The following is a 13,140-nucleotide window of genomic DNA, read 5'->3' on the forward strand; positions in this document are numbered from 1 at the left end:
GCTCTAGAGGAGGATCTGGTCCTTGCCTTCCCAGCTCCTAGAGCTGCATGTCTTGCATTTAGTGATTTATGAGCTCTTTCTCCTTCTTTGCATCTTCACATTTCTCTCTGCTTCTGTCATCCTATTGCATTCTCCTTTTCTGTAGTCAAAACTCCTTCTGCCTCCCTCTTAGTAGGACATTTGTGATGACATTTAGGGCCCACCTGAATAATCCAGGATAATCTCCTCATGTCAAAATTCTTAATTTAATCACAATCAAAGTCCCTTTGATAACATTCACAGGTTCTAAGGATTAGAACAATCTTTGGGGGGCAAGGTCTGCCTCCTGCCCTTGTACCACCTGCTCCAGTCACGCCAGCTCCTTCCCCATCCCCCTTGCAGCCTCCTCCCTATGTTTATTGGCTTGTGCATCTGGGTTCTGGCTCCCTGTTTCTGTCAGAGTTTTGTGTGTATTTATTTTCCTTTTTCTTTGCAAAAAACCCGGTATCTTCCGAATTTTAAAGAAGACGAATACTCTTGGGCTTTTAGCTTCTTGTTTACAACATCCTTCCCTCTTTGTATCGATGTACTTTTCTTCTACATAGTGTCAAAAGCACCTGCTCCCTTCTGCCTGTCCTGTTTTGTTTTATTGATTTGTATGAAGAACCCCCAAATCAAATTATATTCACACAGGCGAATGAATTCAGCTGTAATGGTGGAGAGTTTAGTGACAACACATCATTGTTTTGCAGTTATTAAAGAAAGGGACTGATTTTTCTCAGTGAGGTGAAAGGAAAAGCAAATTTGTTATTGTTATTAGAGTGAAATTTGAAAGGCATGAAATAATTTCTGTGTCTTCCAAAGTTCTTAATGTACTCTTTCAGTATGAACTTTTCCCAGAGAATAACTCTGGCAAGCCAGAAGGTTTATTTAACTTAACATACCAAACTACAAACGTCAAATCAGAGCAAATGTTATTCAAGTCTTTATTTAACAGGTGTGCTAGTGCTATAAAATTTTTTTTTTCCCTTTGCTGTATGGTGTAACTACACACTGTTTCACATAATTGTATAGCAACTACCACAATTCATTTTTAACACAACAAATAATTAAAACAGTCTAGAAGAAAGATACTAGAGAAATTTAGTTCCACTGTCCTTTAAAATGGCTCAGTGACTATAGAAAAACTTCTTTTCAGATCCTTCATCTACAAAACCAGAATTCACTGCTGAACACCATACTGATTCTACAGGTATTTTGTAAAGATAAATAAGAAAATCTGTGAAGTATTTTAAATTATTAGAAGAAAGTCTCCAGAATTATTTAGTGTAAAATTTTATAATATTTCTGACAACTGCATGTGTTTACTTATTTGCATTATATTACAATTGTATATATATTTTTACTTTTCCTTTGAAATCTTTAATACAATGAAAGTAGAACATTATACATAAGAACTTGAATAGTTGTTTGCTTCTCTTCACTTCCATGGTTCTCTGTCCCTGTTCTGATGAATCACCATCTCTATGGAGAGAACTTCTTTGAAGAGCCATTGTAAATTTGGTCCACATTGATTTTCTCAATGATTAGACTTAGTTGCTGTATCTCCCCACTGGACTGCAAGCTTCTTGAGAGAAGAGACCATGTCTCTTTTGCTTACCTTTGGACAGTCAGCACATGACCATTAATATATGCTCATTAAATAGCTAACTAACTAAATATCCCATTGATGATGTCATTTAACTGTCTTTGATGTTCTAATTCTGAGTTGCACAGCTATCAGAGACGGTCAGTTTGAACTTATCTAAAGTTTCCTACCATTATGACTCCTTTCCAAAGAATATTCTGTCCTAATAATGGCATATATCTGACATCAGTGCCACCTCTCCTACCCCTAGCAGCACAGATGGCATTTCACAGATCATGGCGCTTTCTCCTGACAAGTGCAGATGTGGTCTCAAGTTTTCTCCTGACATGTCCTCTAAGAAGCCACTCTCAGGGGCTTCCCTGGTGGCGCAGTGGTTGAGAGTCCGCCTGCTGATGCAGGGGACACGGGTTCGTGCCCCGGTCCGGGAAGATCCCACATGCCGCGGCGCGGCTGGGCCCGTGAGCCATGGCCGCTGAGCCTGCGCGTCCGGAGCCTGTGCTCCGCAACGGGAGAGGCCACGACAGTGAGAGGCCCGCGTACCGCAAAAAAAAAAAAAAAAAAAAGAAGCCACTCTCAGTTGTCAGAATAAGTTGAAACTTAATTGCCATCCCTGTTACTGTGAGAAAGTGAGATGACCAATGGGGTGATGGTGTCTACCTTTAGTATTTTCCCCCTTCTATGATCAAAACACAGTTGAGCCTTGAACAATAAGGGGGTTAGGGGAACCGACCCCTTGCACAGTTGAGAATTCATGTATAACTTTGGACTCCCCAGAACTTAACTACTAAGAGCCTACTGTTGACCCAGAAGCCTTACTGATAACAGTCAGTTAACACATATTTGGTATGTTATATGCATATCTGCATATATTTTATGCATTCATGACATGTCTCACCTTTTTAAAAGTTTTTTGATATTTCTAGACTACGTGGTTCATGTTTTTTTTTCAAATTGTTGCAATCTCCAAAAAATTTTCCAATGTACTTATTGAAAAATTTCGTATATAAGTGGATCTGTGCAGTTCAAACCCATGTTGTTCAAGGATCGACTGGACTTAAAATCCTATAAAAAGATAAAACAAACATACTTTAAATATAGAGGGTCCATGAAACTACAGAGTAAAGGCCACTGGGTCAAACAGAAGCCCCCTAGGAATACCTATTTTGGGCATTTAAGTTTTCTATGGGATCAAAAATATGTAGCTCCTAAACCTTAGCTCATTGCTGCTGTGTATTCCCACAGTAGTGGGGCCACAAGATCATGTTTTCCAAGGCCAGCTTCTTCTATTTCGTATTGGCTGACTACTATAGTTATGTCTGTCTGATCAGTACCAAGTTCATGGACAGTTCAGGGAAATAAAAAGAGGAACACTCGATTAAAGGATGGAGAATGACGGCTGAGTAGTTGGTATGTATTTTCAAGGGAAGCAAAAAATGTCAAGGAGTTAAACTGAGTGAAGATTAAAAACAAAACCTTTTCATTATTTTCTTTTCAAAATAATTAGTGACTAGATGAGAACAATTTAGGCAAATTAGTATGATGCACCAGCCTCTCAGGGTTAATATGATATATAGATAATGATAAACTATTACCCCTGGAAGGAACTCTGAACTGAGACCCAGAGAAGTTTACAGACTTTCCCAAGTTGACAGTCGTTACTGAGAAAGCTGAGTCTCACATCCCTGTGTGCCAGTTCCTAGTATAATGTCCTTTCTACTGGACCTTAATGTGCAGTTTGGTTTATATTGGTTGTAGGAAGAAGCTACGCAGAGGGAGAGATAAAGCCTGGTTAGCAATTTACATTTTCAGAGCTGGGCTCTTATCGTGGAATGTCAGATGAGCAAGTGAGCAGGTGTAATAAAATTATATTTCATTGCTTTTGAGTGATAACTGTTTTTGAAGATTTAGTTTCTATGTTATGATTAAGTAGAACCTAGTTGCTCTAAAAGAAGAAAACGACTGTGATTTTTTTTCACAGTAATAAAATGAATTATTGCACAGCCAACTCTTGACTAACAACAAAGGAATTATCCAGTTTGTGAAATATTTTGGACTTCCCCCACCCCCAACCCCATCCTTCAGCTGGTCTCGCTTGTTCCAGCTGGTCACTGGAGTGAGACAGGTACAGATAAGGTGAATGATTGTTCATTACTAAGAATGTGACTACAATTGGCTTTATTTGGTAACTAAAGGACTTGTTCAATAGAATGTTAGGACCAATTGAATAAATCTTTCCATTTCTCTGCATCCCTCCTGCCATCTCTCCCTGTCCAAACCACCGTCAACTTTCACTACAGTAGTCTAACGTATTTCCTTTGTTTGATCCTAGTCTCTCCTCATCTATCATCTGTACTGCAGCTAGCATCATCAATTAAAACTTAATTCTGATTATGTCATTCTGTGGCTTAAAATCTGTGACTTGCCTATGCCTGTAGGAGTGAATTAGTATTCTACCATTTGGTTTACAGGCCCTTCTTTAATTTGGTTTGAGGTTTCTCTTTACGTATCCAGTCTTACCTATCACTATGTATCTCTTCACTTTTCTAATTTTATTTCTCTTGGACGTCTTCACAAGCGTCCCCCTATATCTCAGTTCACCTGGTATAGGTCACTGACGTAATCTTTCTGACATGCAAAAGTAACTTTATCATTTTCTGGCTTAATATCCCCCCATGAATTACCACCAGTATTATAATTAAGTCCTACTATTTACTGTTGCCTTTAAAATCACTTATCATTTGGTTAACATTGTTGCCTTAGCACAATGACACTTTTGTATGGTTAGAACTAATAGATAAAAATCTTTGCCCTCATGCAACTTACATTCTTAGGAAAAAGGCAGTCAGAAGCAAAATGAATAAGTAAAGCATATCTTTTGTTAAATGGTGATAAATGTATGGGAAACAATAAAGCAAGGAAGGAGAATAGAGAGTCCTGGGGTGGGAGGGAGCACAGCTCAGAAAGCAAAGATATTTGGAAAAGTATATCTAAAGGAAGAGAGGGCATGAGCCGTGGAGATATCTAGGGGAAAACTCAAAGCCTTGATGAGAGAATCTCTCTGGCATGTTTGAGGAATGCCAAGGAAGCTAGTGTATAATTGGCATAAGGTTAGTGTGGAGCAAAATGGTAGGAAATGAGACAAGAAGTAAAGGGGATTAGGTTTTTATAGGGATTTGGGAGCCCTTGTAAAAACTTGGACTTTTACTCTAAATGACATGGGAAGCCACTTGAGGACAAAAAGAAGAGTGGTATGATTTGATATTTATTTATTTTTCGCTACCTTGGGTCTTCGTTGCTGCGCGCGGACTTTCTCTAGTTGTGGTGAGCGGGGGCTACTCTTCGTTGTGGTGGCTTCTCTTGTTGCGGAGCACGGGCTCTAGGCGTGCAGGCTTCGGTAGTTGTGGTGCGCGGGCTCAGTAGTTGTGGCTCGTGGGCTCTAGAGCGCAGGCTTTGTAGTTGTGGCGCACGGGCTTAGTTGCTCTGCGGCATGTGGGATCTTCCTGGGCCAAGGCTCAAACCCGTGTCCCCTTCATTGGCAGGCGGATTCTTAACCACTGCACCACCAGGGAAGTCCCTGATATTTATTTTAATTGGAACTTTGTTGTTGTTGTTGTGTAGAGAAGAGGCTGAATGGAGTAGGGGATGAGGCATCAGGAGGAAATTAGAGCACTCATCCAGGCAAGAAATGAAGGAAGCTTCGACCAGGATGGTCGTGGTGGGGTTGTGAGAAGTGATTGGATTCTGGGTATATTTTTAAGGTAGATCCAAAAGGATTTGATGACCAGCTGAACCTGGGAGTGTGAGAGAAAGAGGGAAAACAAGGATGGTTTTGAGGTATTGGGCTTGGGCAGCTGGATGGAAAGGCTTCAGGAGGAGCAGGTGTGTATGTGTGTGAGTGTGTGTTTGTGAGACAGAGAGACAGAGAGAGAGAGAGAGAGAGAGATTGAGTATTTGGATTTTAGATGTGTTAATTTTGAGAAGCTTATTAGATATCCAAGTGGAGGTGTCCAGTGGGCAGTTGGAAGTCTGGAATTATGGGGTAGGTCTTCAGCATCCAAATAATATTTATAAACATGGGACTCAATATTGTCTTTAAGGGACTGAGTGTAGACCAAGAAGTGATGTCTATGGATTAAAATCAGACATCCTCCAACATTAAGAAGTGAGAGGGATGAGGGAGAGGATAAGGATGAATCAGCCAGGAGGCTGAGAAGGAGTGGTCAACCAGATAGAAGCCAAGTGAAGAAAGTGTTTGAAAGAGGGGAAATGATCAACTGTGTCAAATGCTGCCGATAGGTTAAGCATGTTGAAGACTGGGAGCTGACGGTTGGATGGTTGGATTTGACATCCTGGGGCCATAAGTGATGCTGATGAGAGCAGTTTTGGTGGAGTAGTGGGGATGAAAGCCTTGTTGCGGTGACTTCAAGAGAGACCAGAAACAGGGAGTATAAATGGGCAAGCACCCTACTTATACCTATTGTCTCAGGGTGTTAAGTGCTCCTGTTTATTCTGAAAGTATTCTAGTTTGCATGTTAACTTACATGTTAATTCTAACTATATAGGAAACTCTTTCAAGGACCGTTGCTGGAAACCATAGCTGGAGGAACTGTGGTCAACAAAGATTTTTCTTAAACATAGGAAACGATACAGAGTATGTGTTTGCTGATGAAAAGGATCCAGTATGGAAGCATAAATTGGCGATACGGGAGATAAAGGGGAGAATTTTGAGAATAATGTCTTCGAAAAGGCAGGAGGGGTAGAATGTGGAGGGTTTGGCCGTGGGTAGGAGCTCAGTCCTTGTAATGGGAGTTCATTCCATTATATTACAGGGGTCCATTGTAATGGGAGGGAAGGCAAAATGCAGTTACATTTCTCACATTGTATTTTGCTGTTGATTTATTTGTTTGTTTCTCCACATATTGTGAGCTTCTTAAGAGCAGTAAGAGTAAATGTTTTGTTTACTTTCTGGCAGAAATTTTTCTTGTTCTATTTCTACTCTCTAGTACAATGCCTGGCACACAGCAGACGTGCAATAAATGAGTAAATGAAGACTCGGTACGTTTTATCTTCTCACTCAGATTGGATGGATCATTTCCATCAAATCTTGACAACCAGATTGATTTAATTGTGCTTCTCTTGTCTCGGCCTACAGATAGCTTGACTAACAGGTAGAGCTGATTGACAGGAATGGCTGTGTTTCTACTAAAATCAGTGATGCTCCTTTTGAGTAAAATCAGTGACCTTTTGCTGCATTATTTTGCAGTGGTCCTGGTTATGGTTTTAACATGCATTTACTATTTACTTCACCTTGAACCTTCTGAAAACTATCTGTTCTATATCCGCTTGGCACTCATGGCTTACCATTCATATGGCATGCATCGTTATCTGTTATTATTATCTAATTTACCTTTATTAATGGGAAGCTCTTTGAGAATGGGGATTATATTTTCATTACTTTTTGTTCCCAATGATGCTTTGTACCATCTGTGGTTAGAGAACATGTCTTCTTCATCACTTACAAATGCTTAGTCCAGGCCCTGGTGCAAAGCAGATGCCAAATAAATATTCGTTGAATGAGTGAATGCAGGAATGAATGATTCTTGTCTGCGGTGTATGCTATTGGTGCACAGACCAGATCTCCTCTCCTGTTTGGTGTGCTTATCACCCAACTCTCACTCTTTCGCTTCTAACAGTTCACACCTGACCTCTTCTCCCAAGGACTCTCCTTGGACCACAGGAGATGCATCATCCAGATCCTTCAAGAACAAGTGCCTGGGATTTTATGCCTTCTCCTGGGTAACCAGTATCCAATGACTGAGATGCAGGAATATGGAAGCTCTCCCACTTCAAGGCAGCACAAACTCACCAGTGCAATTTACACTCTAGAGCTCCCTGTAGGATCAGGCCGAGGCCAGGACTTCACTTGAAATTACACCCTTGCTTGGCTTTTTATGCCACCTTATATTGCTTTCCTTGCTCCCTTGTAGGTTTCTCCTTGAGAACACTTCCTTGATAAATCACCTGTACACTCATACTTTCCTTAGGGTCTGTGTTTTGGGAACTTAAGACATTGCATGTTTATAAGCAGGTGACGTCAGGGGTAGGGGGTCCTAACCGCTGTCTCTCTGAGAGTGGTAGTTTCTGCTGTTGCAGGTGGTGTTTCCTGACAGTGTTTGGTTTTATAGTCCTGCCAACCAAAACTGTAGGCAACTGTGAACTACATTTGATATTTCATTTGGTTGTCAGATGGGAAGTCGTTTCACAATTTCAGTAAATAATTGTTATTGAATTTAGTAAACATCTTATTGAATTACAGGTCTTTCTAACAAAGTCAGAATGTGTTTTCCTTGACTTCTTGCTCTTTTTGATTATACACATCTCTGTTGTCTTTCCTTAAGCAAGAATAATAAAGAGTTAATTGTATAATCCATTTTTATATGATTGGGTACAGCTCTCTTTTGTCTTCCTGTTGAATATAAAGATCCATTTCTAAACCCCAAGTAAACCATTTACTTTTTTAGTGATTTGCAAAGAACACAACCTCGTTATCTGTAAAATGGGATTGGAAGTAATGTGTTTTAGAACTGAAAAGCACTTTAGCAACCAGCTGGTGGCTAACACCTTCATTTTATAAATGAGAACACTTGAGACCCAAAGAGGTTAAGTAATTTGTTCAATATCTCCCAGCTTGGTTAGTGGCAGAGCAAGAGTAAAACCCACCTCCCGGGCTCTCCGCTGCTCCACAAAATACATATTTCTTATTCACGGAATTGATACGAGGATTAGGGACCACATCTGTGAAAAACAGATTTAGCCTTTGGAAAGAAAGATGCCAGATAGCTTTATGAAAGCTTTAAGAAAACTAATCTCATTTTAACCTTTTCTGCACAGTTGTTAGTTTTGTTCAGTTTTATGTTCTTTGCCTCAGGCTCCTTTTTGGCCAAGGACTAGATAATATACAATGCTTGATTTGAAAATCAATATTAAGTATCCAGATTGTGTTAGAAATATGACTTACTTCAGCTGGTTTTGAAGCCGGCAACGGTTGCAGACAGCCTTCCAAAATGGCAATCATTTATGTACATGAAAAGTTTTCTATCCTACTTTGCATATTGGGAATAAGGACAATTGGATAGTTGCTTCCAAAGAAAAGAAGAAGCGTAAAATTTTTTTTTTGTTCAGCCTGGTAATACTTCCAAAGCTTGCTGCAGTGTTACTTTAACAAACCATGAATTTTCTCTCCTGCCAAGCCACCATATCCCGCCTGCTTTCAGCATAGTCAGGAAACCGTTATACTAATCCACCGTACCTTCCTATCTCTAGCAAGCACATGTAAGTGATAACTTTGAATATTTATTTTGATGCAATATAAATCTTCTCTATGTCAACTTGTAAAGCTGGGAAACTGTGACTTGCTCGACTTGGTTACTTTAACTGTTTAAGTTTGGTTCTTTCAGCCACAGCATGCTTTGATATAAGAACAAGAATGCTGCTTAATATTCGTAGTATTCAAAGTGATTTGTATAGGCTCATATATGCAGGGAAGATAAAATTGGAGGATCAAAAGGCTAAAGTAACTTTTCTGTATATTTTTAATTAGGTACGCTTATATGCAAGACCTGATGCTATCAGAAGAGGATCCGGGGACTACGCTCTCCACATAACAAAGAGATTAATAGAATTTTATGAAGACTACTTCCAAGTGCCCTATTCCTTGCCAAAACTAGGTAAGAATTTCCTTGGTTATTTTATTGTAAGGGCTCCTTGAAGGTGGAATTTCTTCTTCATGCATTTATTTGAGACATCCAGAAACATGGAAAATTCTAAGGGTTATATTTTTAGAGAAGATGAGCACAGAAGACAGTTTCTTCTGAAGAGGTAAAATAAAATTCAGTGTTTTTAAGTCTTGCCAAGAAGTGCTCATAGGAATTAAGAAAGGCATTATGTGAGTTTAAGACTCCGAAAGATAACTCAAGTAGCTAATTTGTTGAATAAGCACTATGGAGGGGTGCTTGCCAACATCTTGTTTAATCTTCACAACTGCTCTGTGGGTAGGTACCGTTAGAACATTTTCCTCATAAGGGAATTGAGACCTGGGAGTCTTTCATTTACTCAGACAGCCAGTAAGAAAAGGAGTTGGGATTTCAAGCTAGGTCTTGATGACTCCCAGAACTATATAATATTTTACACTAAGAAGACACTCATTGATTAGTTTCTGTTTCCTAATTCTCACACGTCAGCCCTGAATGTATTAGTCGTCCATTAGATTATTTTTGTTCAGTCATATTTTGAGTACACAGTTACAGTAAATAGAATAAAAACAAGAGAGGAGGACAATTGCAATGAGGGAGATTGTGTTCACCATGAATATGTTTACATTTCTTTCTTTTACAAAGTGAGTAGGTTCAATAATTATTTGTTGAATGAGTACATGAATGAATTTTGTTATCCTGATTTGCATGAAGCTGCTGCTTTTACAGGGAGTGAACTGTGATGTTCCAGGAAGTTAGAAAGGGTATATATATACCCATTAGAAATGCTGAAGCTATTTTTTCTTCTCAGAAAACCTGTTTGGAAATATTAATATCACAACCGTTTTTTGTTCTTCACCCCTCCTCCCCGATCCATTTTCCTTCTCAGGAGTGTTGTTAATCAGCATCCACATAAACGTTATCACTCATTGACAAAAATAAAGTGCTTACCTGGTCAAGAGTATTAGCATTTGAACCGCGGGTTCTTGTCTCTGGAGATGGGCTTATTTCACTAAAGTACCTGCCTGCTGTATAGCTTTATTGGTCTTATAATCAGTGATTCAGAAAGTAGATAGAATAGTTGATATTGTTATCAGTGGGTGTAGCATACAGTTTTAATGAGTGATATTACAAAATTCTGAGGTCTTTTGAAACATGTGCTCTTAGAATCCCTAAGATTTTCTTTCAAATTTCTAAACAAAATTTTATTTCAAATAGGATCTATGTTTTGTTTTGTTCTTCCTTCTTTATTTTCCCCTCTATATCAACTTCCCTATTAGAATCTGTTACACTGAAATCTCCCTGGTAGGCACCCAAGGCAGAGAGGAAGACCTGACTTCATTTGCATGGGGGTGACACTGTTCTCTACACCAGGTAAAACAGGCTGGGAACTTCTCAGCTTGACCCTAATGTAAAATTCACGAGTGCTTATGTTGCACGTTCAGCAAGAGAAATAAAATGTGAATCTTTTTCCCCTTCAGACCAGTAATTAGCAGAGGAACTCAATTTATAACTTCAGGGGGTTCCATGTAACTGTCAGCTTGCAGCAGGAAGCATTTCTGTTCCTCTCTTTCACTCACAATTGAACTATGCAGTCTTTCATCTGTAGAAAAGAGCTTTGTTCACTGTTACTATTACTTGTTAAGCTACCTTTCGGTGTATATAATTGAATGATTTGACTAATCCCAGCACACTCCTTTTTATGTATCTAGGGGGGTTTCCACATCCCCTGCACTTTGTAAAATTTCTCTTGAAGTTCTACTTATTTAATATACCTTTAAATATTTAGAGCTATATGTTAATGGATTTATAAATATACTTTCTAAATGCTCCCTACATAAAAATTCCGAAGCACAGAAGCATTTTGACAAATCCTTACTTTCTACTGTACATTACAAATTATATTTTAAATGAATTCTATGGACATTAACTCAGTCTTTGTAAATGATGAATGTAGATGTATCCTAGATATCAGCTGCATCTGCCGTGACTTTTTAGATCTAAGATGGTTTCCAAGACACCTATTCTTCCCTCCCTCCCACCCCTCCTTCCTCCCCTCCCTCCCTCCTTCCTTCCTTCTTCCTTCCCTCCTTCCTCCCTTCCTTCCTTCTTCCTTCCCTCTTTCCTCCCTTCCCCCCTTCCTTCCTTCCCTCATTTATTTAATAACCATTTATTGAGTACCTCACATATGCACTTGTCTATGTCATTGGGAGGCAGCTGCAAATAAAAGAAGGCAAAAATCACTTCCCACCTGGGGCTTAACATTCTATTAGGTAGAGCGAGACATTTAAGCAATTAGTGATACATATAGCATGTCAGATGGAGATAAGTGCGATTAAAAATAAAGCTAGAATGGAGGGATAGGAAGTGTGGGGAGCACATGGGGCGTGGGGAAAAGGCTGAATGTTTTAAATGCGTGAATATGGAAAGCTTTATTGGGAAGCTGACTTTTGGGCAAAGAACTTAAGGGAGTGAAGGAGTAAGCCAAGTGGATATCATGGGACGCGGACTCTAGGCAGAGGGAACACAGTGCCCAGACTCTGAGATGGGAACTTTGTTCATGTATTTGAGAAACAGCAAAGAGGCAAATAGGGCTGGAGCAGAGTGAGTAAAGGGGTGAAAAATAGGAGATGAGGTCAAGGGGTAGTGGGTAAGTGACAGATCCTGTAGAGCCAGCAGGCTGTGGTCAGGACTTTGGCTTTTTTATTATTGTTTTGTTTGTTTGTTTTTTTGTGGGGGGTACGATGGAGATCTATTGGTCAGTTTTGAGCAGAGGTATTACGTAATCTGGCTTTTGTTATAAAAGGGTCACTCTTGTCACTAGGTTGAATACACCGTAGGGCAATGGTTCTCCACTGAGGGGTGATTCTGTCCCTTAGAGGCACTTGGTAATATCTGGAGGCATTTTGTTTTTCACAACTCAAGGGGGACTGGTGGAGTGTGTACTATTGCCAGGGATGCCGCTAAACATCCTGCAATGCACATGACAGCCTCCTACAGCAAAGAGTTATCTAGCCCAAGATATTAATAATGCTGAGGTTGAGAGATCCTGTTGTAGGGGAAAGGGCAGAGGCATGAAAACCAGTTAAGAGTCTATGGCAAGACTCAGGGAAAATTTGATATTGCTTGGACTAGGATATTAAGTGTGAGGTAGTCAGAAGTGGTCTAATTCTAGGCATATATTGAAAGTAGAGGCAGCAAATTTGCTGATGAACTGGATGTGGGATTTGGGGGAAAGAGACGTACCACAAGTGATTCCAAGGTTTTGTGCCTAAGAACTAGAAGGATGGAATTGCCATTTACTGAGAGAGAAGGATTGTGGAAAGATAGCATTTTAAAGACTGATACATCTATTAAACATTTACGTGGCAACTTGATGTCTGTAAGAAACTCAAGTAGACAGTTCAGTTTACAAATATGGAGTTTGGCTGAGTAATCCAGCTAGAGATACACATTTGCCGGCATTTTATGAGGTATAAAGCTATGAGACTGGACGGGATCACCAAGGCTGTGAGGGCAGGTAGAAAAGAGAATAGGAGGGACTTCCTGGGTGGTGCAGTGGTTAAGAATCCGCCTGCCAATGCAGGGGACACAGGTTTGATCCCTGGTCCGGGAAGATCCCACATGCCGCAGAGCAACTAAGCCCATGTGCCACAATTACTGAGCCTGTGCTCTAGAGCCTGTGAGCCGCAACTACTGAGCCTGTGCGCCACAACTACTGAAGCCTGTGCACCTAGAGCCCGTGCTCCACAGCAAGAGAAG

General features: G+C 40.0%; 1 protein-coding gene across 1 annotated transcript in view; it reads left to right on the top strand.

The window, feature by feature from the left end:
- Nucleotides 1–13,140, top strand: part of TRHDE (thyrotropin releasing hormone degrading enzyme) — a gene marked incomplete at its 5' end in the record, with an annotated part of 396,110 nt that overhangs the window by 110,254 nt on the left and 272,716 nt on the right. The window contains one exon of the mRNA XM_082666960.1: nt 9,228–9,354. Coding sequence (XP_082523086.1) covers nt 9,228–9,354 — 127 coding nt within the window. The remainder of the gene's footprint in view (nt 1–9,227; nt 9,355–13,140) is intronic.

Source organism: Grampus griseus (assembly GCF_964374135.1).
Source record: "Grampus griseus genome assembly, chromosome: 11".
NCBI classification, from domain to species: Eukaryota; Metazoa; Chordata; class Mammalia; order Artiodactyla; family Delphinidae; genus Grampus; species Grampus griseus.